The sequence below is a fragment of the Nerophis lumbriciformis genome, linkage group LG29, assembly GCF_033978685.3.
Source record: "Nerophis lumbriciformis linkage group LG29, RoL_Nlum_v2.1, whole genome shotgun sequence".
NCBI lineage: Eukaryota > Metazoa > Chordata > Actinopteri > Syngnathiformes > Syngnathidae > Nerophis > Nerophis lumbriciformis.
In genome coordinates this window covers 6,180,013-6,204,883 of record NC_084576.2, presented here as the reverse complement: position 1 = coordinate 6,204,883, position 24,871 = coordinate 6,180,013, and the positions used below count along the sequence as shown (strand labels likewise).

The window sequence follows — 24,871 nt, the reverse complement described above, 5'->3', positions numbered from 1 at the left end:
TCTGTGCCCTATATAAACCATGGTATGCGAATGCTCCCATTAAAATCTCCTGACGATTGAGGGTACCCCCCCTCATGAAACAGGCCTGTAGAGATGAAATAGTCTTGTGATTTTTTCCCACACATACATATATATATCTGTATATGTATATATATGTTTATACAATGTACAGTGTATATGTATATGTATATGTATGTATGTATGTATATGTATAACTATATGTATATATATATATTATTAATATATTGGATATACAGTATATATATATATATAGTATGTATATGTGTATATATATCTGTATATGTATATATATGTTTATACAATGTATGTATATATACAGTGTATATGTATATGTGAGTATATATATATATATATATATATATATATATATATATATATATATATATATATATACAATTAATATATATATATATATATATATATATATATATACAATTAATATATATATATATATATATATATATATATATATATATATATATATATACAATTAATATATATATATGATTAATATATTGGATATTAATATACATATATATATATATAATTTATATATATATACTGTATAAATAAATAAATAATGTATTGGATATTAAGAGTACCGGTATGTGAAAGTTCGACGTCTACCTTGTTTACCTCCGTGACGACCTCCTTAAAGTTTTGTAATCAATCAGAAATATCAAGCAGCTCAAATGCGCCAAACATGGATAAGTGTGGAGCGTGTTTTGCATTTTTTTCATTGTGCTTTGTAATGGGTGTCATTTTCTATTTGTTTGTGGTGAATGCACTTTTTTTTTATAATATCCACAAAGTTCAGGGACCATGTCTGTTGACATTTTGTGTTGGTTGGATTTTTTATTATTAATTCTTTTCTTTTTTTTGCACCATGACTAGGGAAGTTTGTTTGCATTGGGTCATATAAGTGAATGCCTTGCCTAACTTTGTTCAGAGCATAGTTACCGTTTTTTGATGTCCACTAGATGGTGACACTATAGCAGCATTAAAGTTGTCAAAGTTTTATAATGAGGGCAATTCCCCTGTGGGCAAGATTCCTTATTATTTCTTACGACATCTCGCGAGCCAATTTGATTTATTATGACACAATAGTAATTACACAACTGTAAATTAGTTGATTAATCCATACAACCTAAACATGATTGCCTTTTTAATGTATTGTCTACTTCGCGCATGTGTATCTAATGATGTGGTCGTTTTTGTAGTCACTGTTGATAATGACATTTTTGTTTGAACTCAATCGATTGGCTACTTAAAAAAGGACTTTAATTTATGTGTGTTACAGCATAACAACACATTTTAGGTTATACCTAAAACTAAAATCAGAAATACATCAATACAACTATAAAGTTTAAATTAACTATAAAATAAAATAACTACAGAAACAACAGAAAACAGAAAATGTGGTTATGGATAAAATATATTTCAAACTAGAAAAGCACCCCCGCCAAAGAATCCTGAATCCAAACAGTGATCTGGATAACCCCCAAAATGTAATCACTTGTTCCACACGCTACTTAGCGTGTGCAAACCATAAAATTGTAAACTATAAAATATACAAAGCTCTTAGTAGATCAGGACTTAAATCAATCAATCAATCAATCAATCAATGTTTATTTATATAGCCCTAAATCACAAGTGGCTCAAAGGGCTGCACAAGCCACAACGACATCCTCGGTATAGCCCACATAAGGGCAAGGAAAAACTCACCCCAGTGGGACGTCGATGTGAATGACTATGAGAAACCTTGGAGAGGACCGCATATGTGGGTAACCCCCCCCCCTCTAGGGAGACCGAATGCAATGGATGTCGAGTGGGTCTAACATAATATTGTGAGAGTCCAGTCCATAGTGGATCCAGCATAACAGTAAGAGTCCACAGTGGGGTCAGCAGGAAACCATCCCGAGCGGAGACGGGTCAGCAGCGCAGAGATGTTCCCAACCAATATACAGGCGAGCGGTCCACCCCGGGTCCCGACCCCGGACAGCCAGCACCCCATCCATGGCCACCGGATCTGTGTGTCTTCCCCTCCACAAGGGATAGGGGGGAGCAGAGGAGAAAAGAAAAGAAACGGCAGATCAACTGGTCTAAAAAAGGGGGGCTATTCAAAGGCTAGAGTATACAAATGAGTTTTGAGATGGGACTTAAATGTTTCTACTGAGGTAGCATCTCTAACTGTTACCGGGAGGGCATTCCATAGTGCTGGAGCCCGAATAGAAAACGCTCTACAGCCCGCAGACTTTTTTTGGGCTCTGGGAATCACTAATAAGCCGGAGTTCTTTGAACGCAGATTTCTTGCCGGGACATATGGTACAATACAATCGGTAAGATAGGCTGGAGCTAGACCGTGTACCGTATTTTCCGCACCATAAACCGCCCTGGGTTATAAGCCGCGCCTTCAATGAACGGCATATTTCAAAACTTTGTCCACCTATAAGCCGCCCCGTGTTATAAGCCGCATCTAACTGCGCTAAAGGAATGTCAAAAAAACAGTCGGATAGGTCAGTCAAACTTTAATAATATATTAAAAACCAGCGTGATGTGGGCGCGCATGGAGTCGTATATCAACATGGACGGAGCTGCGTGAAAAAAGCCACCCGGCCTCTTCGCGTAAACTTAAACTTACCTTAACCACTCGCTCATCTTTTCTTCATCCATCCCTTCGAGTTAGCTTTTATGATGACGCCGGCTGGAAAGGTCTCTTTTGGCAAGGTCTTCCTTTTGAATATCACCATGGGTGGAAGTTTCTGGCCATTAGCATGGCAAGCTAGAACCACAGTGAAGGATGACTTCTCATTCCCTGTGGTGCGAATATTCACCGTACGTGCTCCCGTTGTATCCACAGTGCGGTTCACAGGAATATCAAAAGTCAGTGGAACATCGTCCATGTTGATAATGTTCTCTGGCCGGATCTTTTTTTCAGCTATCTTGTTTTTACAATATGCACGGAAAATAGCCAGCTTTTCTTGAAAGTCTTTAGGCAGTTGCTGTGAAATAGTAATCCGTGTGCGGATGGAGAGATTGCGTCTTTTCATGAACCGGATCCCTGTCGCTTAGTAGGAGCCATTTTGTGGTCTTTACAGATGTAAACACACAAAGGAAATGAAACGTACGGTAATATCCGCGCGCTTTTTCTTCTTCTACGCGGGCGGGTGGTTGCTTACAGTAGAAGAAGAAGCGCTTCCTGTTCTATGGGGGCGGGTGCTTACCTTGGCGGTTGCTTGCGTAGAAGAAGAAGCACTTCCTCTTCTACGGGGAAAAAAGATGGCGGCTGTTTACCGTAGTTACGAGACCGAAACTTTATGAAAATGAATCTTAATATTAATCCATATATAAAGCGCACCGGGTTAAAAGCCGCACTGTCAGCTTTTGAGTAAATTTGTGGTTTTTAGGTGCGGCTAATAGTGCGGAAAATACGGTAGTATTTTATACGTAAGTAGTAAAACCTTAAAGTCGCATCTTAAGTGCACAGGAAGCCAGTGCAGGTGAGCCAGTATAGGCGTAATATGATCAAACTTTCTTGTTCTTGTCAAAAGTCTAGCAGCCGCATTTTGTACCAACTGTAATCTTTTAATGCTAGACATAGGGAGACCCGAAAATAATACGTTGTATAATGTATAATGTCCATAAATAAAGATGGAGGGGGACATAAACTATGTATGACAATATGTTTATTACATTATTACTATTTTCTTTTCTTCAGGTCAACAGAGGAGGTGATCGCTCTCTTCATCTCCATCGCCTTCGTGGTGGACGCCGTCAAGGGAACAGCCAAAAGTGAGTGACGTTATTACAAAAACATTCATCTTATTGTCAATAAGCAAAGGTTTTGATTAGGCGTTAGCATAGTCAATCAAGCTAACGCTAGCGTCCATGTTGTTCCACTTGGACAAGTCGCTGCTGGGACGCTAACAAATAACTTTGCAGCCAATAAGGAATAGTGCTCGGGCAGGAAAGAATGCTGATTCAGCAGACAAGACAAGATCGACTATTCCAAATGAGCCCCATCCTCTTACCATCACCGCTCCTCATAAATATTTGACACAATTTAATTTCCTACAAGGCGAGCGCAGTAGCGGAATATCATTTATTTGGGATTGGCGGTTTTATTTGTCCCCGGCCGTTCAATTTCCCGGCGCCATTAGCATAACATTAACCTCTTATGCCACTCGACTGCTCTCACACTTTACTTTATTTCCTGCTATTTAATTCTACATTTTTATTTTTTTATATAACTGTGGGGAGTGCTCAGAGAGTATGGGGTTTCGGACTGTCTGATTGTGGCGGTCCGCTCCCTGTATGATCAGTGTCAGAGCTTGGTTCGCATTGCCGGCAGTAAGTCGGACACGTTTCCGGTGAGGGTTGGACTCCGCCAAGGCTGCCCTTTGTCACCGATTCTGTTCATAACTTTTATGGACAGAATTTCTAGGCGCAGTCAAGGCGTTGAGGGGATACGGTTTGGTGGCTGCAGGATTAGGTCTCTGCTTTTTGCAGATGATTTGGTCCTGATGGCTTCATCTGGCCAGGATCTTCAGCTCTCACTGGATCGGTTCGCAGCTGAGTGTGAAGCGACTGGGATGAGAATCAGCACCTCCAAGTCCGAGTCCATGGTTCTCGCCCGGAAAAGGGTGGAGTGCCATCTCCGGGTTGGGGAGGAGATCTTGCCCCAAGTGGAGGAGTTCAAGTACCTCGGAGTCTTGTTCACGAGTGAGGGAAGAGTGGATCGTGAGATCGACAGGCGGATCGGTGCGGCGTCTTCAGTAATGCGGACGCTGTATCGATCCGTTGTGGTGAAGAAGGAGCTGAGCCGGAAGGCAAAGCTCTCAATTTACCGGTCGATCTACGTTCCCATCCTCACCTATGGTCATGAGCTTTGGGTTATGACCGAAAGGACAAGATCACGGGTACAAGCGGCCGAAAAATGAGTTTCCTCCGCCGGGTGGCGGGGCTCTCCCTTAGAGATAGGGTGAGAAGCTCTGTCATCCGGGGGGAGCTCAAAGTAAAGCCGCTGCTCCTCCGCATCGAGAGGAGCCAGATGAGGTGGTTCGGGCATCTGGTCAGGATGCCACCCGAGCGCCTCCCTAAGGAGGTGTTTAGGGCATGTCCGACCGGTAGGAGGCCACGAGGAAGACCCAGGACACGTTGGGAAGACTATGTCTCCCGGCTGGCCTGGGAACGCCTCGGGATCCCCCGGGAGGAGCTGGACGAAGTGGCTGGGGAGAGGGAAGTCTGGGCTTCCCTGCTTAGGCTGCTGCCCCCGCGACCCGACCTCGGATAAGCGGAAGAAGATGGATATATAACTTCACTTTAATGAAAAAGTGTATACTTTATAACATTCAGTCCTCATTATAGTAAAAATAATTTTTAGAAGTATTCTTAATAATTAGTACAATCCAACAACTCCTGTCCAGTCACTCAGCAATAAAAAGTGCACACAGTGACTTCCTGTTTAGTGCAAAATAAACTTCAAAATAAAATCATCCTGGATGGATTCTAGCACACCAACAAGCAAAATAATCTAAATAAAAAATATGGAGGACAAGGTTCCAAAATGATTTATTGTCACCCAATCACTGGTAAATATACAAACAATGCATAGTTTCACTTTCACTTTTGACTATGGAAACAATGCTTATGTCAGCAATTCCACAGGAGGTCAGGGTGATCAGGTTCCATCGTATCAGTCATAGCAATTTCCAGAGACCATGTGAGCAGTTTTAGCTGATGGTGGCGTCAGCATGAATTTTAGCTGGTCCTAATCGAGCTGCTGTTCGTCCACGTGGTCTTCAGTCTTCCAGAGGTACTACCACCCGCCAACGCTCGCCAACGCAAGCGCGGGGGGCGTGAAGACCGTCGCCGATCTGCTGTCGGTCAACGGAAGCGTCGCGAGGGAAGGGGCGGCAGGGTCCTCGGTGCTCGAGGTCCTGCCTGAGACGCTGATCCACTGCACACGAGAGAGGCCCGTCCTCTGTCTGCTGCTCATGATGGGAACCCTGTGGATGGGATACACCCTCTACCAGTTCAAGAGGAGGTACTACTCAACTACTACTACCTGATAATCATACTAGTATTACAATAATCCTGATCTTAGTTGTTCTTCACTGTCTTTTGACTGTCCCACCCACTCTCTATGTCCACTTCCTGTCCTCACTGTCTCTTTAACTGTCTTCCTGTCCTTTGATTCTCCTCTGACCTTGGTCTGTATCCCTCCCACTTTTAACTGTCTCTGTTCTGTAACTGTCTCTGTGGACCTTGGACACTCTCTGTTGTGGTCTCCCTGTCCTCTGACTGTCTTGCTGTCCTTCAACTATCTCTCTGTTCTGACACCTCTCTCTCTCTCTCTCTCTCTCTCTCTCTCTCTCTCTCTCTCTCTCTCTCTCTCTCTCTCTCTCTTGATTTCTGTCTATCTCACTGTCCTTCTACCTGTCTCACTGTCCTCTTACTGTCTCTCTGCCTCTTGTCACTTATCTTACTGTCTGGTAAATGTCTCTGTGGCTGTCTCTCTATACTTTAATTGTCTCTGTTGTGGGTCTGTCTGTACTTTGAATGTCTCCCTTGCTGTCTGTCCGTACTTTAAATGTGTCTGTTGTGGTCTATCAAAACTTTAATTTTCTCTGTTGCTGTCTCGCTATACTTTAACTGTCTCTGCTTTAGGTATGTCCGTACTTAAAATGTCTCTGTTGTGGTCTGTCTGTACTTTAACTGTCTCTATTTTAGGTCTGTCTGTACTTAAAATGTCTCTGTTGCTGTCTGTCGTTACTTAAAATGTGTCTGTTGTGGTCTGTCGAAACTTGAATCTGCTCTGTTGCTGTCTGTCGAAACTTTAAATGTCTCTGTTGCTGTCTCTTTATACTTTAATTGTCTCTGTTTTGGGTCTGACTATACTTTAACTGTCTCTGTTTTGGGTCTGTCCATACTTTAAATGTCTCTGTTGCTGTCTGTTTATACTCTAAATATTTAGTCTTTTTTGCGGTCCGTCTATGCTTTTATTGTCTCTGTTTTGGGTCTGTCCGTACTTTAAATGTCTCTGTTGTGGTCTTTTTATACTTTAAATATCTCTTTTGCGGTCCGTCTATGCTTTAATTGTCTCTGTTTTGGGTCTGACTATACTTTAAATGTCTCTGTTTTGGGTCTGTCTATACTTTAAATGTCTCTGTTGCTGTCTGTTTATACTCTAAATATTTAGTCTTTTTTGCGGTCCGTCTATGCTTTTATTGTCTCTGTTTTGGGTCTGTCCGTACTTTAAATGTCCCTGTTGTGGTCTTTTTATACTTTAAATATCTCTTTTGCGGTCCGTCTATGCTTTAATTGTCTCTGTTTTGGGTCTGACTATACTTTAAATGTCTCTGTTTTGGGTCTGTCTATACTTTAAATGTCTCTGTTGCTGTCTGTTTATACTCTAAATATTTAGTCTTTTTTGCGGTCCGTCCATGCTTTTATTGTCTCTGTTTTGGGTCTGTCCGTACTTTAAATGTCTCTGTTGTGGTCTTTTTATACTTTAAATATCTCTTTTGCGGTCCGTCTATGCTTTAATTGTCTCTGTTTTGGGTCTGACTATACTTTAAATGTCTTTGTTTTGGGTCTGTCTATACTTTAAATGTCTCTGTTGCTGTCTGTTTATACTCTAAATATTTAGTCTTTTTTGCGGTCCGTCTATGCTTTTATTGTCTCTGTTTTGGGTCTGTCCGTACTTTAAATGTCCCTGTTGTGGTCTTTTTATACTTTAAATATCTCTTTTGCGGTCCGTCTATGCTTTAATTGTCTCTGTTTTGGGTCTGACTATACTTTAAATGTCTCTGTTTTGGGTCTGTCTATACTTTAAATGTCTCTGTTGCTGTCTGTTTATACTCTAAATATTTAGTCTTTTTTGCGGTCCGTCCATGCTTTTATTGTCTCTGTTTTGGGTCTGTCCGTACTTTAAATGTCTCTGTTGTGGTCTTTTTATACTTTAAATATCTCTTTTGCGGTCCGTCTATGCTTTAATTGTCTCTGTTTTGGGTCTGACTATACTTTAAATGTCTCTGTTTTGGGTCTGTCTATACTTTAAATGTCTCTGTTGCTGTCCGTCTATACATAAAATGTCACTGTTGCTGTCTATCCGTACTTTAAATGTCTCTGTTGCTGTCCATCTATCCATAAAATGTCACTGTTGCTGTCTATCCGTACTTTAAATGTCTCTGTTGCTGTCCGTCTATACATAAAATATCACTGTTGCTGTCTATCCGTACTTTAAATGTCTCTGTTGCTGTTCGTCAACACATAAAATGTCACTGTTGCTGTCTATTCGTACTTTAAATGTCTCTGTTGCTGTCCGTCTACACATATAATGTCACTGTTGCTGTCTATTCGTACTTTAAATGTCTCTGTTGTGGTCTGTTTATACTCTACATGTCTCTGTTGTGGTCCATCTATACTTTAATGTCTCTGTGGCTGTCTCATTTTACATTAAATGTCTCTTTTGTGGTCTGTCTATACTTTAACTGTATCTGTTGCTGTCCGTCTATACTTTAAATTTCTCTTTTGCGGTCCTTCTATACTTTAACTGTATCTGTTGCTGACCGTCTGTACTTTAAATTTCTCTTTTGCGGTCTGTCTATGCTTTCTATGTCTCTGTTGTGGCCTTTCTATACTTAACCTGTCTCTGTCTCTGTCACGGTCTGTCTGTACTTTAACTCTTTCTTCTGCGTCTGTGTGCACTTTCAATCGCTTTTGCTTTCCGTCCATATTTTCAATGTCTCAGTTGCGGTCTGTGTAGGGCTGGGCCGATAATACGATATCAATATATATCGCGATAGACACAAGTTCGATATTAATGTAAAATGTGTTCAATAAAATATTCGATATATGTTTATGTTTTTTGGTGGGAAGAAACCAGAAATGATGAAGCAATATTTGTTTCATGACATCACTCGTGCGAGGAAACAGGAAGTGTCACTGAGCAATGGGAGGGACACGCCAACAGCCAATCACGTTACACCTTTCCTGCTGTTCGGCTCCTAGACCCAGACCGTAGTCAAGGAGCGCAGGGGAGACGTTCCCTCCGGGGCCGAGGTTTTCGTCGGGGATAACACCCTTCACTTTACCTGACAATGGGTCCACTAAGCTCTGCTTTTGGGTCGGAATGACGAGGTCGCCGACTCAAGATAATTTGGTCGCTTTGTTCTTATTTCTGCGGGACACAACCGGACACCAGTCGCCACAACTGCTGCATGTTACCGCTCGCTCTTCTCACTCCTCCACTCACTCACCCAACACACTGCCATTCTTAAAAGAGCACACACATACTCTACTCTCTAACACTAGTGCGGTTGCGCCGTCTTTCTGTCTCTCTGTGAATTCTCAGCATGGAGTGAGAAGAGAAACAGTGATGTATCAACTCAATGAAAGAACCTCTTCTTTAGTTTTGTTGGTTTTAATTCAGACGGTGCGGCAACATCCTGACACTTCCAACGAGTAGCTTCCCAAACTAGTCTGTGTAGTGTTCAATATCTTATACACTACTGCCATCTTGTGTCTCACAACTGCAACTACAGTGCCACCCACACTGGTTTAAATGTAACTTAGATATTGGGTTTCACTATGTAAAGCACTTTGAGTCACTAGAGAAAAGCGCTATATAAATATAATTCACTTCACTTCACTTCACTGTAACTGTTTTATCACCTTCGCCGGGCTCGTGCTACCAGACACTGTCCCCACTGATAAATAGCACCCTTGGTAGGTTGGAAATTGTTTTACTGTATTTCTTGGCAGGCTTATATAAGTCATAAAAGTATCAAAAAGACTCTGCAGCATCGCGTGGACATCGGGGGCGGTACCTCTGGATTGGCAGACCGGGGTGGTGGTTCCTCTCTTTAAGAAGGGGAACCGGAGGGTGTGTTCTAACTATCGTGGGATCACACTCCTCAGCCTTCCCGGTAAGGTCTATTCAGGTGTACTGGAGAGGAGGCTACGCCGGATAGTCGAACCTCGGATTCAGGAGGAACAGTGTGGTTTTCGTCCTGGTCGTGGAACTGTGGACCAGCTCTATACTCTCGGCAGGGTCCTTGAGGGTGCATGGGAGTTTGCCCAACCAGTCTACATGTGTTTTGTGGACTTGGAGAAGGCATTCGACCGTGTCCCTCGGGAAGTCCTGTGGGGAGTGCTCAGAGAGTATGGGGTATCGGACTGTCTGATTGTGGCAGTCCGCTCCCTGTATGATCAGTGCCAGAGCTTGGTCCGCATTGCCGGTAGTAAGTCGGACACGTTTCCAGTGAGGGTTGGACTCCGCCAAGGCTGCCCTTTGTCACCGATTCTGTTCATAACTTTTATGGACAGAATTTCTAGGCGCAGTCAAGGCGTTGAGGGGATCTGGTTTGGTGGCTGCAGGATTAGGTCTCTGCTTTTTGCAGATGATGTGGTCCTGATGGCTTCATCTGGCCAGGATCTTCAGCTCTCACTGGATCGGTTCGCAGCTGAGTGTGAAGCGACTGGGATGAGAATCAGCACCTCCAAGTCCGAGTCCATGGTTCTCGCCCGGAAAAGGGTGGAGTGCCATCTCCGGGTTGGGGAGGAGATCTTGCCCCAAGTGGAGGAGTTCAAGTACCTCGGAGTCTTGTTCACGAGTGGGGGAAGAGTGGATCGTGAGATCGACAGGCGGATCGGTGCGGCGTCTTCAGTAATGCGGACGCTGTATCGATCCGTTGTGGTGAAGAAGGAGCTGAGCCGGAAGGCAAAGCTCTCAATTTACCGGTCGATCTACGTTCCCATCCTCACCTATGGTCATGAGCTTTGGGTTATGACCGAAAGGACAAGATCACGGGTACAAGCGGCCGAAATGAGTTTCCTCCGCCGGGTGGCGGGGCTCTCCCTTAGAGATAGGGTGAGAAGCTCTGCCATCCGGGAGGAGCTCAAAGTAAAGCCGCTGCTCCTCCACATTGAGAGGAGCCAGATGAGGTGGTTCGGGCATCTGGTCAGGATGCCACCCGAACACCTCCCTAGGGAGGTGTTTAGGGCACGTCCCACCGGTAGGAGGCCGCGGGGAAGACCCAGGACACGTTGGGAAGACTATGTCTCCCGGCTGGCCTGGGAACGCCTCGGGGTCCCACAGGAAGAGCTGGACGAAGTGGCTGGGGAGAGGGAAGTCTGGGCTTCCCTGCTTAAGCTGCTGCCCCCGCGACCCGACCTCGGATAAGCGGAAGAAGATGGATGGATGGATGGATGGAAGTATCAATGATGATGGATATCCATCAATATAAAAAAGGGTATATCGTGATATAGTTTTCGGCCATATGGCCCAGCCCAAGGTCTTTCTGTACTTTAACCATCTCTACTGATGTTCTACGACATCTCTACCTGACTGATGTCCCCCGGTCCTCTCCGTCTTTCCCACAGTCCGTTCCTGCACGCCAAAGTGAGGGAGGTGTTGTCCGACTGCGCCCTGCCCATCTCAGTGCTGCTCTTCTCTTTCATCGGCTCGTACCTGTTCAGCGACATCAACCGTCAGTATTCTTTGACTTGTGTCTTCTTCCACACCACACCGTTGTTGTACTTTGATTTTGAACCCCGGGGCAAAGATGGCCCTGAAAAGGCATTAACTTATTTTTTACACTTTATGACAGCAAACGTTTTCAAACGTGACTTCAGACATTGCCTGTGCATTTTATAAAGCTGGCGACTTGTCCAGGGTGTACCCCACCTTCCGCCCGATTGTAGCTGAGATAGGCTCCAGCGCCCCCCCGCGACCCCAAAGGGAATAAGCGGTAGAAAATGGATGGATGGATGTTCTGAGGGCCACAGTTTGACCCTGGTTTTAAATTTAAAACCAGCACGCTACATTTAGTCCGTTACATTTACTTCCATGTAAGTCATTTTAGATACAGTACTTTGTACTTGTCAGAGTTGTTTTATTGAAATATACTTTTGAGTATTTTTCTGAAGAACAAACACTTCTTTGCGTTGAGTTTCAGTCCAATATCATCATTATATTTATACATAATTAGCAATGTTTCGATCAAAGTTTTATACCGATCATCAGTGAGTGAGATTGCCTGATACCAATACCAATCATATGTATTTTAATCTAATTGATAGATTGCTAGATAGATTGGTTGAGTTCCTTTTTAATATTTATGATGTAGAAAAGCTGGCAGCGGTCCACACTTTGGACACGCCTGACTGACTTCAAATGTGTGTGACTTGGGAAATCTTTGAGGATTGTTAGGGCTAAAAGAAGATTAACTTTCATCCAAAGGAACAAAATGTAATACAATGCTACATAAACTCAACACAAGTAACAGATATGAGAGTCTGAAAAGTTCAATTTTATTGCTCATGTTGTGTTTACACTGCTGCCAAAAATTTTAATTTGGATCAGATCCGGATTGTTCTTTTGTTTTGCTTGTTCCTAACTGTTTGACTATTTGTTATTTCGCTATATGTTTATTTAGTATTTTAATATATTTGTATTTATTTTTTGATTTTATGTTTATTATTTGACAAACATTTGATCATTTCACTGTATGTTTGTTTACTATTTGACTATATGCTTATTTATTATTTGACTATTTGTATTTACTTTTTGATTTTATGTTTATTATTTGACTAAAATATTTACCATTGGACTATATTTGTATTTATTACTTGACTATAAGGTTGTTTATTATTTGACTAAATATGTATTTATTATTTTAAGATATGTTTATTTATTTATCATTTAACTACATTTTTTATTATTTGATTTTACGTTTATTTATTATTTGACTTTACGTTTATTTATTACTTGATGACAGTATATGTTTATTTATTATTTGACTAAATGTTTATTTATTGGACAAAACATTTTATTTGACTACATTTTTATTTATTATTATTTGACATTGTTTGACTATATGTTAATGTATTATTAGACTATATGTTTATTATTTGACTTTATCTTTTTTTATTATTTGACTATCGGTATATGTTTATTTATCATATGACTATTATGTTGATTTATCATATGACTATTATGTTGATTTATTATTTGATTATAATTGTTTATTTTTTCACTATACCTCTATTTATTATTTAAATGTATGTTTATTTGTTATTTTACTGTTTCTTTATTGTGTTGTATTGTCCATACCTTTGTATGTTTATTTATTATTTAACTTTATTTATTTATTATTTGACTACAGTATGTTTGTTTATTGTTTGACTACATGTTTATATTGAACTAAACGCTTTATTTGACTAGATGTTTATTTATTATGTTACTATTTGTTTGTTTATTATTTGACTAAACATTTTGACTATATGTTCATATATCATTTGATTATATATGTATTTATTTTCTGACTAAAGATTTAATTTGACTATTATGCATTTTATTCCATCCATCCATTTTCTACCGCTTGTCCCTTACGGGGTCGCGGGGCGTGCTGGAGCCTATCTCAGCTGCATTCAGGCGGAAGGCGGTGTACACCCTGGACAAGTCGCCACCTCATCACATTTTATTTGACTATATGTATTTTGTTTTGTTTTTTTGTTTGACTATTTGTTGAGTGTTTATTTGACTACATGTTTATTTGTTGTGCTCTAGTTGACTCAGTATATATCATGAGCGTGACACAAAACCCTAATTGAAAATAATGCCCTAAATGTGAAAATATGAACATCATTAATAGAGAATAGACACAGAGGAAGTAAAATATCATGTTTCAAAGTAAAACAGGAAGTAAATGAATGGTGGCACGTGTCAGTCATGTGACAGACAGTCGTCGATGGCGTTGTGATTTTATTTCTTCTTAAATTCCCCTTCTGGCCCCACTATGGACTGGACTCTCACACTATTAACTAGATCCACTCGACGTCCATTGCACCGGTCGCCCATTGGGGGTCCCCACATCTGCGGTCCCCTACAAGGTTTCTCATTGGGTTGAGTTTTTTCTTGCCCTGATGTGGGATCTGAGCCAGGATTTCGTTGTGGCTTGTGCAGCCCTTTGAGACACTCGTAATTTAAGGCTATATAAATAAACTTTGATTGATTGATTGATAAATTATAGGATGTTTTTTTGTTTTTTTAACCTGTGTCTTTTTTAAGTGACACAGTTAGTCATATGAAGCCCTCTGGTTCTCCTGCAGATGCCCTCCCACCTCGCCTGTTTAAGGAGGTACTTGCTACTATTGGATCAAGTATCCTTAACATTATCAATAGTAGCCTCTCTTCTGGAATAGTTCCAGTAGAGTTTAAACATGCAGTGGTACGACCTCTACTTAAAAAACCCAGCCTCGACCCCTCTCTCCTCTCTAACTTCAGACCTATCTCTAATCTTCCATACATTTCCAAAATATTAGAGAAGGTTGTCTACAGTCAGTTGTTGCCCTTCTTAGAGGATAATGGTATCACTGAGCTGTTCCAGTCCGGTTTTAAAGCCCTCCACAGCACAGAGTCAGCGCTTCTAAAAGTTTTTAACGATATCCTCCTGTCCACTGATTCTGGTAAATATGTTGTCCTGGTGCTTTTAGATCTGTCTGCTGCGTTCGACACCGTCGACCACGCCACCTTAATCACTCGTCTTGAGAACTGTGTGGGCATTAAGGGCGCCGCCCTCAACTGGTTCCGGTCGTACCTAACCGACAGGAGTTTTTGTGTAAAAGTAGACAGTTTTATGTCGTCCACAGCTCCTTTACCACATGGGGTCCCCCAGGGCTCAATCCTTGCCCCAATTTTATTTGCGCTTTACCTTCTCCCCCTTGGTTCTATTTTTAGGAAGTACAGTATTGCATTTCATTTTTATGCCGATGATTGCCAGATTTATTTTCCCATGGCACAAAATAACACGGTTCAACGTCTTATTGACTGCCTGCACGACATCAAAGTCTGGCTTTCAGCTAACTTCCTGAGCCTAAATGAAGATAAAACAGAAGTTATGTTGTTCGGTCCAAGTCGCTCTCCCTCCCCCAACGTTGACCTCGGCACTCTGACCCCGTATCTCAGCGACTGTGTCACAAACCTGGGGGTAAAGTTTGACTCAGATTTTAAATTCGAAAAACAAATCAGCAGCGTCGTTCAAAAAAGCTTTTATCAATTACGCCAAATAGCGAAAGTGAAACCGCTTCTATCAAGACATGATCTTGAGAAATTAATCCACGCTTTTATCTCGACTCGTCTTGATTATTGTAATGCCCTGTATGTTGGCATTAGCCAGGCCTCCCTCGCCCGCCTGCAGCTCGTGCAGAACTCTGCTGCTCGTCTGCTAACACAGACCCGCAGACGTGAGCACATCACCCCTATTTTAGCGTCCCTTCACTGGCTCCCTGTGCGTTACCGAATACATTTTAAACTCCTTTTATTTGTTTTTAAATGTCTAAACAACCTCGCGCCAACCTATCTCTCCGACCTCCTTCAGCCTTACTGCCCCACCCGATCCTTAAGATCAGCCGATCAGCTGCTGTTGACGGTCCCTGACACAAGGCTGAAGCTTAGAGGTGACAGAGCTTTCGCCGTTGCTGCTCCCAAGCTCTGGAACGACCTACCTCTGAGTGTTAGACAAGCCTCCTCTCTTCCTGTTTTTAAATCTCTCTTAAAAACATACTTTTATTCCATGGCTTTTAACACTGAGTGATATCCATCCTGCAATGGCGCCCCATAATACACCTGCTGTGATTATGTTTTTATGTTTTTATTAATTCTATTTTAATTATTTATTTTCTATCGTGTTCTGTTTGTGTTGTGTTGTGTTTGCTCGGTACTCGTTTTATCTTTTAACCTGCTCATTGTACAGCACTTTGGCTACCCCTGTGGTAAATTTTAAATGTGCTCTATAAATAAAGTTGATTTGATTTGATTTGATAGCCGAACATCGATCCGAAACCCAAGTTCATTGATATCTACTCCCGGGTAAACTTAGTGTCTCAAATGGATTCGCAAAAGACGAGTTTCCGTTTCTTTCCAATTGTGCACAAAATCAATTTGTTATCCGTTTTTCATTTTAGGTCTGGAAACAAATATTGAAAAAAGTAATTATTTTTTTGTTTTTTAGTGTTGTTTTTTCAAAACGAATGAACAAAAGGTACGCTGCCCGAATTGTTCCCTGAGTTTGGAAACATTACCAAAAATGATTTTCAATCAATCATCCATCCATCCATTTTCTACCGCTTATTCCCTTCGGGGTCGCGGGGGGGCGCTGGAGCCTATCTCAGCTACAATCGGGCGGAAGGCGGGGTACACCCTGGACAAGTCGCCACCTCATCGCAGGGCCTCAATCAATCAATCAAATATTATTTATACAGGTTGCCTCGAAGGGCTGCACAAACCACAATGACATCCCTAGTCTAAACTCACTTGGACCCAATGGATGCCAACTAGGTACAGTTCTTGCAAACTAGTCATGATAATGTGAGAGTCCAGTCCATTGAGGATTCTAGGAGGACTCGATCCAGGTCTTAGGTCAAGACTTAGAACAGCGAACATCCCCTCCAGACGAGTATCTCTACAGGGATTATTCGTGACTTTCCGGTAGCCTCTCCTTGCAGTAGATGGGGGGCAAAAAAGAGAAGCGGCAGGTCAACTGGTCCAAAACAGATTCTATTTAAAAGCTAGAGTATTTAGATGATTTTTAATTTGCGACCTAAATGCTAATACTGAGGTGGCATCTCTCTCCAGAGTACTGGAGCCCGAATAGAAAATGCTCTAGAGCCTTAAGACTTATTTGGGCTCTGGGAATCTCTAAAAAGCCGCCGTTCTTGGAACGTAGGTTTCTGGACGGAACGTAGGGTACAATACAATAGCAAGATAAGATGGTGCTAAACCGTTTAATATTTTATACGTAAGTAATTACAATTTTAAAGTCGCATCTTAACTGTGCCGGGAGCCAGTGAAGGCGGGCCAGTATAGGTATATATATATACAGGTAAAAGCCAGTAAATTAGAATATTTTGAAAAACTTGATTTATTTCAGTAATTGCATTCAAAAGGTGTAACTTGTACATTATATTTATTCATTGCACACAGACTGATGCATTCAAATGTTTATTTCATTTAATTTTGATGATTTGAAGTGGCAACAAATGAAAATCCAAAATTCCGTGTGTCACAAAATTAGAATGTTACTTAAGGCTAATACAAAAAAGGGATTTTTAGAAATGTTGGCCAACTGAAAAGTATGAAAATGAAAAATATGAGCATGTACAATACTCAATACTTGGTTGGAGCTCCTTTTGCCTCAATTACTGCGTTAATGCGGCGTGGCATGGAGTCGATGAGTTTCTGGCACTGCTCAGGTGTTATGAGAGCCCAGGTTGCTCTGATAGTGGCCTTCAACTCTTCTGCGTTTTTGGGTCTGGCATTCTGCATCTTCCTTTTCACAATACCCCACAGATTTTCTATGGGGCTAAGGTCAGGGGAGTTGGCGGGCCAATTTAGAACAGAAATACCATAGTCCGTAAACCAGGCACGGGTAGATTTTGCGCTGTGTGCAGACGCCAAGTCCTGTTGGAACTTGAAATCTCCATCTCCATAGAGCAGGTCAGCAGCAGGAAGCATTTGTTGCCACTTCAAATCATCAAAATTAAATGAAATAAACATTTGAATGCATCAGTCTGTGTGCAATGAATAAATATAATGTACAAGTTACACCTTTTGAATGCAATTACTGAAATAAATCAAGTTTTTCAAAATATTCTAATTTACTGGCTTTTACCTGTATATATAGGTATATATGTATATAAAGGTATGTACAGTATAGGTATATATATATAGGTATAAATGTATAAAGGTATATACAGTATAGGTATATAATCATTTTGCAATGCAGTCTGCTGAAAATTATGGAAAGCGTCACTCCACATAGCAACTGACGCTGTGGTCAAAGTTGGAATTGTCACAAAACACATTTTAAAACAACCAACACTTTACTGCCGTCTGGCGGCAGAAAGTGGATGGTGCACCTCCCCGATTCGTCACGTTTCATGTGTCAGGTAAAGAACGGAAAATGGGGCCATATCAATCCCCTTCCTACAGTATATGTTGATACACCTCTGATTCAAACCAATGGTGTCTTTATTTTTTAAAAATTCACTTAAACAAATCAAATACTAACGTGCGGCCATTTTTTAGGAAAGGGGGGGGGGGGGGGGTGAGCGAGAGCCCTACTGTAGTTACTCCCACTTCGATGGAATTTTTGAGGCCCTTAACACGCACAAAAACTCACCGACTTTTGCAAGCGCTTCCGGTCCGGCAAAATTGTTTTCATTTTGTGGCCACCGAACACAAAATTTAAAAATTGACTCTTAAAAATTAAAAAAAAAATTGCCTCTTGTTGTCACGAAAATAGCTGGAGATGTCTGTCATGACAGGACGCACGTAAAAGTCTCAAGAATCCATATTTGAAAACAAACAGGAAGTCGGCCATCTTGGTGTCCGTCGGCCATTTTTAGGCCAAAAACAGGGGTTGTACTTTAACGAACACCTCCTCGGGACTGTGACCAAACAAACCGCAATTAAAATGAAACATACTAGACAGATGGCCGATGCTAAATTGCGAAGGAATTTTGCCTATGCCTTAGGACGTGGGCGTGCTGTGGCACCAAACTTCGACCTGATGATTCAGCACAAAACGTTCAAGTCTGTTCCACAAATCCGGATCTTGGTCACAATTGAACAAATGATGATAATGGCATCCTGAAGTGCCGGATGGGTCAGTATGTATTGGTACCCATTTGTTGGTGGAGCCTTGATATCCACACTAGGATCGCCCCCTTGTGGTGAAAAACTATAACAGTCGTAACTTCCTTCCGCATGCGCCGGTTATCCGGAAATTCTTGGTGGTGGGTCGGGGCAAAAACCTGTGAACCCCGAGTGGCGCGGTGCTGCGAGGGCCCTCTCAACGCAATTTTCTTTGGTCTCGCAAGCTCCGTTTCCCAGCAGACTTGAATGCAGCATCACTTCATCAGATGTAAAGGTGTTAGCTTAGCCAGCCGCTTTTATCTTCATGTTCATTTGCATATCTCAGAGGGAGAGCTCCGCCCGCTCCCGAACATTTGATGAACAACAAAGCTTAGCGCTGCTAAGTGGGGCGCAGGCTCGTGTCTGGCGTCCGTGTGTTCATGTAAAATGCGAATGTTTGCGCCGAGTTGAGGCATGAGCATCTCTCTTTGTCCTCAGGGGGACGTCTCAAGGCCTCGTTGTCCTATAAACTCTTCACATCTCACTCGACGATGAAAAGCATCTTTTTAAAACTCCTGCGCACTTCAAGGTCCCCATCCCTCCCCCTCCCTCGTCAGCGTTTATTCGCTCCTTTCGCAACATGTTGTCTTCTTTTGTTTGGCGGAGGATCGTCCACACACTCCTCTCACAGCAGGGCTGTCCAAATGTTTTCCAGACAGACAATCAAATTGATAGATAGATTGGTTGAGTTCTTTTCTATTATTTATGATATATATATATATATATATATATATATATGTATGTGTGGGAAAAAAATCACAAGACTATTTCATCTCTACAGGCCTGTTTCATGAGGGGGGGGTACCCTCAATCATCAGGAGATTTTAATGGGAGCATTCGCATACCATGGTTTATATAGGGCACAGAGTGGGTGGGTACAGGCTGGCCTAGGGGCGTGGTGATTGGCTCATGTGTTACCTAGGAGGTGTTTCCGTCTATGGCGGCATGCTGTTACAATTTCGCTGCCCTTGTTGAGGGATGACAGGTTTGGACGGTAAATAATAAACAGTTTCTCTTTCAAGCATAGGTTGCATCTTTTATTACCGCTATTGTAAGGTGTGCTGGATGCAAGAATTTGCCATGTTATTGAATATTCAACATTATTGTCTTTGAGGTCCCAAATGTGTTTGCTGAGTTCTGTGGTATTTCGCAGGTTTTTGTTCCTGAAAGAAGCCTTGTGATTGTTCCATCTGGTTTTGAATTCACCCTCGGTTAATCCTACATATGTGTCGGATGTGTTAATGTCCTTGCGTATTACCTTAGATTGGTAGACAACTGATGTTTGTAAGCACCCCCCGTTGAGGGGGCAATCAGGTTTCTTTCGACAGTTACATGCTTTGTTGATTTTGGAGTCGCTCTGTCTGGGGGTCGACGGCTCATTTGCAATTGTTTTGTTGTGGTTTGAGATGATTTGTCGTATATTGTTCATGCAGCTGTAGCTCAATTTAATGTTGTTCTTGTTGAATACTTTTCTTAGGGTGTTGTCTTTGGGAAAGTGTTTGTCAATCAGATTGAGGAATTTGTGTCCAATGTTTGTTGAGACGTTTTTGCTGTATGGGGGGTTGTACCAGATGATGTCGTTTCGTTTTCTGTTCTTTTTTGGCTGGTTTCCTGGCGTGGGTTCATAGGTGAGGGTGAAATTGTATCCGCTTTCATCAAGGGCTTTTTGGTACGGGGGGGTTGCTTGGTCAAATTCAGCTTTGCTAGATGACAGCATCGATAGCCTTTTATTGATTCCGGTAGGTATTCTTTTCGTGGTGGTGGGTGGGTGGTTGCTGTCATGGTGCACGTATTGGAGTGTTGTGTTGGGTTTCGTGAATGGTTGGTAGCTGTTATTTCTCAGGTTGAAAGTGACGTCAAGGAAGTTGACGGTTTGCTTGTTGGCTTCAATCGTGATCCGTAGGCCGTTCTCTTTGAAAATTTGGCATATGCGCTTCTTGGTATTCTCGCTGCTCCTTGGCGAGGCGCGACACACTGCCAGTCCGTCATCACGGTAAATACCAAGGTTCAGATTGAGGCTAGCGAGCTGGGAGAGGAGGAAACTCCCAACGAGTTCACACGTTTCTGCTCCGTCAAAACTTCCCATAGTGACGTCAAATATATATATATATACATATATATATATATATACATATATATATATATATATATATATATATATATATATATATATATATATATATATATATATATATACCCACACAGTAGTCCACACTTTGGACACGCCTGACTGACTTCAAATTTGACTTGGCAAGTCTTTGAGGATTTTTAGGACTAAAAGAAGATTAACTTTCATCCAAAGGAACAACATGTAATACAATCGTACATAAACTCAACACAAGTAACAGAAATGAGAGTCTGAAATACTAAATTTTATTGCCCGTGTTTTGTTTACACTGCTGCCAAAAATGCAATTCGGATCAGGTCCGCATTGTAGTTCTTTTTGCTTGTTCCTAACTGTTTGACTATTTGTTATTTTGCTATATACAGTATTTATTTAGTATTTGACTATATTTGTATTTATTTTTTGATTGTATGTTTATTATTTGACTAAAATGTTTACCATTTGACTATATCTTTGTTTATCATTTGACCTTACATTTATTTATTATTTGACTTTACGTTTATTTATTACTTGATGACAGTATATGTTTGTTTATTGTTTGACTAAATGTTTATTTATTATTGGACTAAACATTTTATTTGACTACATTTTTATTTATTATTATTTGACAATATGTCTATTTGTCATTTGACTATATGTTAATGTGTTTGACTATATCTTTATTATTTGACTATATGTTAATGTATTATCTGACTACATGTTTATCATTTGACTTTATCTTTATTATTTCAATATGTTTATTTGTTATTTGACTATATAGTTGTTGTTTTTTTGTTTTACTATACATGTATTCATTATTTTAAGATATGTTTATTATTTGATTATACATGTGTATGTTTATCATTTGACCTTATGTTTATTTATTGTTTGACCTTACGTTTATTTATTATTTGACGATTTGTTTATTTATTATTTGACTACAGTATATTTGTTTATTGTTTGACTACATGTTTATTGTGTTACTATATGTTTATGTATTATTTGACTAAACATTTTGACTATATGTTCATTTATTATTTGATTATATGTTTATTTATTATCTAACTAAATATTTTTTTGACTAAACATTTTATTTGACCAAATGTTTATTATTTGATGTTTTTTGTTTATTTGACTATTTGTTGAGTGTTTATTTGACTACATGTTTATATGTTGTGCTTTAGTTGACTCAGTACATGAGGAGCGTGACACAAAACCCTAATTGAAAATAGTGCCCTAAATGTGAAAATAATGGAACATCATTAATAGAGAATAGACACTAGAGATGCGCGGATAGGCAATTTATTTCATCCGCAACCGCGTCAGAAAGTCGTCAACCATCCGCCATCCACCCGATGTAACGTTTGATCAGAACTGCACCCGCCCGCCATCCGCCCGTTGTTATATATCTAATATTAATTAAAAAAAAAAAAAAAGGGTGAAAACTACGCGAATTGCACCTTGTGCAGACAAGATTTTTCGATCGGACACGGAGGAATTAGCGATATAAAAGACCACGTTGGGACAAAAAAACACAAGTCTAATGCCGTTGCTAGCGATACAAGTGGAAAACTTTCAACGTTTTTCGTCGCCCAAACAGATTCTTTGGATGTGATAAATGCCGAAGTTTTATTTACGGAGGCAATAATTGAGCATGGACTTCCAATCGCACTGGCTGATCACATGGGACAGTTAATAATGTAATGCAACCTTTAAAAATCATTACGCGGTGATCGCGATCCCAAAAATAAACTTTTCTTGCATGATAATGTCCAGAAAAATTTGCTTTATATTACTATAGAGTCCTTTTAACGAATGAGTTTGATGGTTTATCACAAACCTTAAATGAAATTCCATGGCCACCGTCCTGCTCTCTATATCAACCAGGGTGAGCCCCACCCCTTTCGTGAGCGCACTGCGAAAGCGGACGAGGCGGGGTGTCGGTGCGGTGGGCGCGGTAGTGACCCTGGACGTGCGTCGGGCCCTTCTCGCGGATCGCCTCAGCTACGGCTCCCGGTGGGGCCCTCTCGGGGGAAGGGGCCTCGGTCCCGGACCCCGGCGAGGCGTCCCTTCTCCGCTCCGTAAAAGTGTCCATCTCTTTTCTTTTTTTTTCTTCTGTTGTGGCATATGCAGCAGGTGCCTGCTCGTTTTTCGTATGTGGGTAACAACATTTAATTATGTATATATATTTCCGAATTGGTTTAACTGCCACCCGCCAAAAAAATAAAAAAATAAAAAAAATATCTAATTAATCCGCCCGACCCGACCCGCGAGCGGATAAAATCTTATTGTTTTTAATTTCATCCGCCCGATCCGCGGATAATCCGCGGACTCCGCGGTTGTGTCCGCAAACCGCGCATCTCTAATAGACACAGAGGAAGTAAAATATCATGTTTCAAATTAAGACAGGAAATAAATGAATGGTGTCATGTGACAGACGTTCGTCGATGGCGTTGTCATTTTATTTCTTCTTGTCCGTTCAGTTCCAGTCTTCAAAGTTCACGACCGGCCCTTCTTCAAAGTGGCCCCCTTCGAGCGCCTGTCGGCCCTGAACGTGCTCAGCGCCATGGGCCTGGGCTTCCTACTGGCCCTCCTCATCTTCATCGACCAGAACATTGTGGTGTCGCTGACCAACGCGCCAGAGAACAGGTACGCACACGTGTGACTTCCATGAATTAACGGCGGAATGTTAATCATCTCAGCTGACCCGTGGAAAGAACCTTCGGGGATGCGCTGAGCCTTGATCAGGAAGCGCTGACCCACCCGCGTAGGGACAGCTGGCGAGTGAACCAGAAACTTTGACATCTGAGTGGAGGAGCCTCGCGGCCAAAACAGGACTTTCGCATTTCAAGCAGCGCGTGCGGCGCGTGCGGCGCGTGCGGCGTCCCTCGTCGTGACGGCCGACCGCTGCCTGGCTCTTATCTTCCGTATTTTGTCAGAGTTAATTGGATGCTCCCGACGCGGCGGACCTCACCGGAGGGCCAAACAGCGAATGGCCGGACGCTGGTGCTTCTGCACGAGCACGATAGGCCACGAAGGCCGCCAGGGGATTTGATTTTATCTGGCACTCGTGTCCGCTTGGGCTCCATGTAATACTGGACGCTGGAAAATGTAGAAAACTAAAGAAGAAAATCATAATTTCAACACAAAACACCGCAAAAGAGGATAAAACCTTACTTTACTGTCAAAGGAATCAAATTAAAATTAAAATCAAATCAAATCGCGGTCAATGTTCCCTCTAATGCAGGGGTGTCAAACTCAAACACAGAGTGGGCCAAAATATAAAACTGAACAAAGCTGCGGGCCAAGGTTGAACAAATTAACCTTTTAATAGGGACCCAAACAAGTTTTGCATTGAATATTGAACAAGCAAGGCTTATATAACTTTATAGTGACATGCAAAATCGAGTTTCAAATAATAATACAAATAAAATTAAAGCTGCAAGCAGCGTTGGACGGGCCCGCGTATTTGGCAGGTGCTAGTCCTAAGTGTCCCAATACTTTTGTCTACTTTTAGTCTGAAGTGTCCCAAGACTTTTGTCTAGTGTACCTACCTTGTCTGCATTGTGTGGGCACGTTGGTGCTTCCTGCTTTTGAGCAGCCATCTTAAAAAAACAGCACCGCAGGAGCATCAGTGCAGCGGGTCTTTGAAGGGTCATAAAATCAAAACCGGAGCAGGTATCACAACTCTTTCACCAACTTTTAATCAGAAGGGTTCAATCTCTCTCCTGAGTAAGTTTGAAGCCGAAACAACAAACGCGCTCAGAGGAGATAATGTTTGAAGAAAGGTGACGGGTTTTTACAAAAATGTTGTGTTGAAGGGGGAATAGCAAACTTCCTGTTGATTTTTGCTGGGGGTTGTCAATTTATGAAATGTAGGTCTAAGGGAGACCTACATAGAGGTTTTTGTTTCATCTCTCTCCGACCTTCCCAGTGGGAGTTACAGGCAGTTTTGTCCGATTGTTCATCCGAGGAGCAGTTTTTTGTGCGTTTTATTAAAAAATTGCTGTAGAGCACAATGTTTAGATTTGGGGTTAGGGTTC

General features: G+C 41.5%; 1 protein-coding gene across 5 annotated transcripts in view; it reads left to right on the top strand.

Moving 5' to 3' along the window:
• The window catches only part of slc4a11 (solute carrier family 4 member 11), a 409,353-nt gene that overhangs the window by 349,016 nt on the left and 35,466 nt on the right, over nt 1-24,871 (top strand). For all 5 annotated transcript variants that reach the window (XM_061925140.2, XM_061925138.2, XM_061925141.2 and 2 more), the window contains 4 exons: nt 3,740-3,813; nt 5,827-6,067; nt 11,410-11,516; nt 23,312-23,477. In XM_061925140.2, the coding sequence (XP_061781124.1) occupies nt 3,740-3,813; nt 5,827-6,067; nt 11,410-11,516; nt 23,312-23,477 (588 nt within the window). The remainder of the gene's footprint in view (nt 1-3,739; nt 3,814-5,826; nt 6,068-11,409; nt 11,517-23,311; nt 23,478-24,871) is intronic.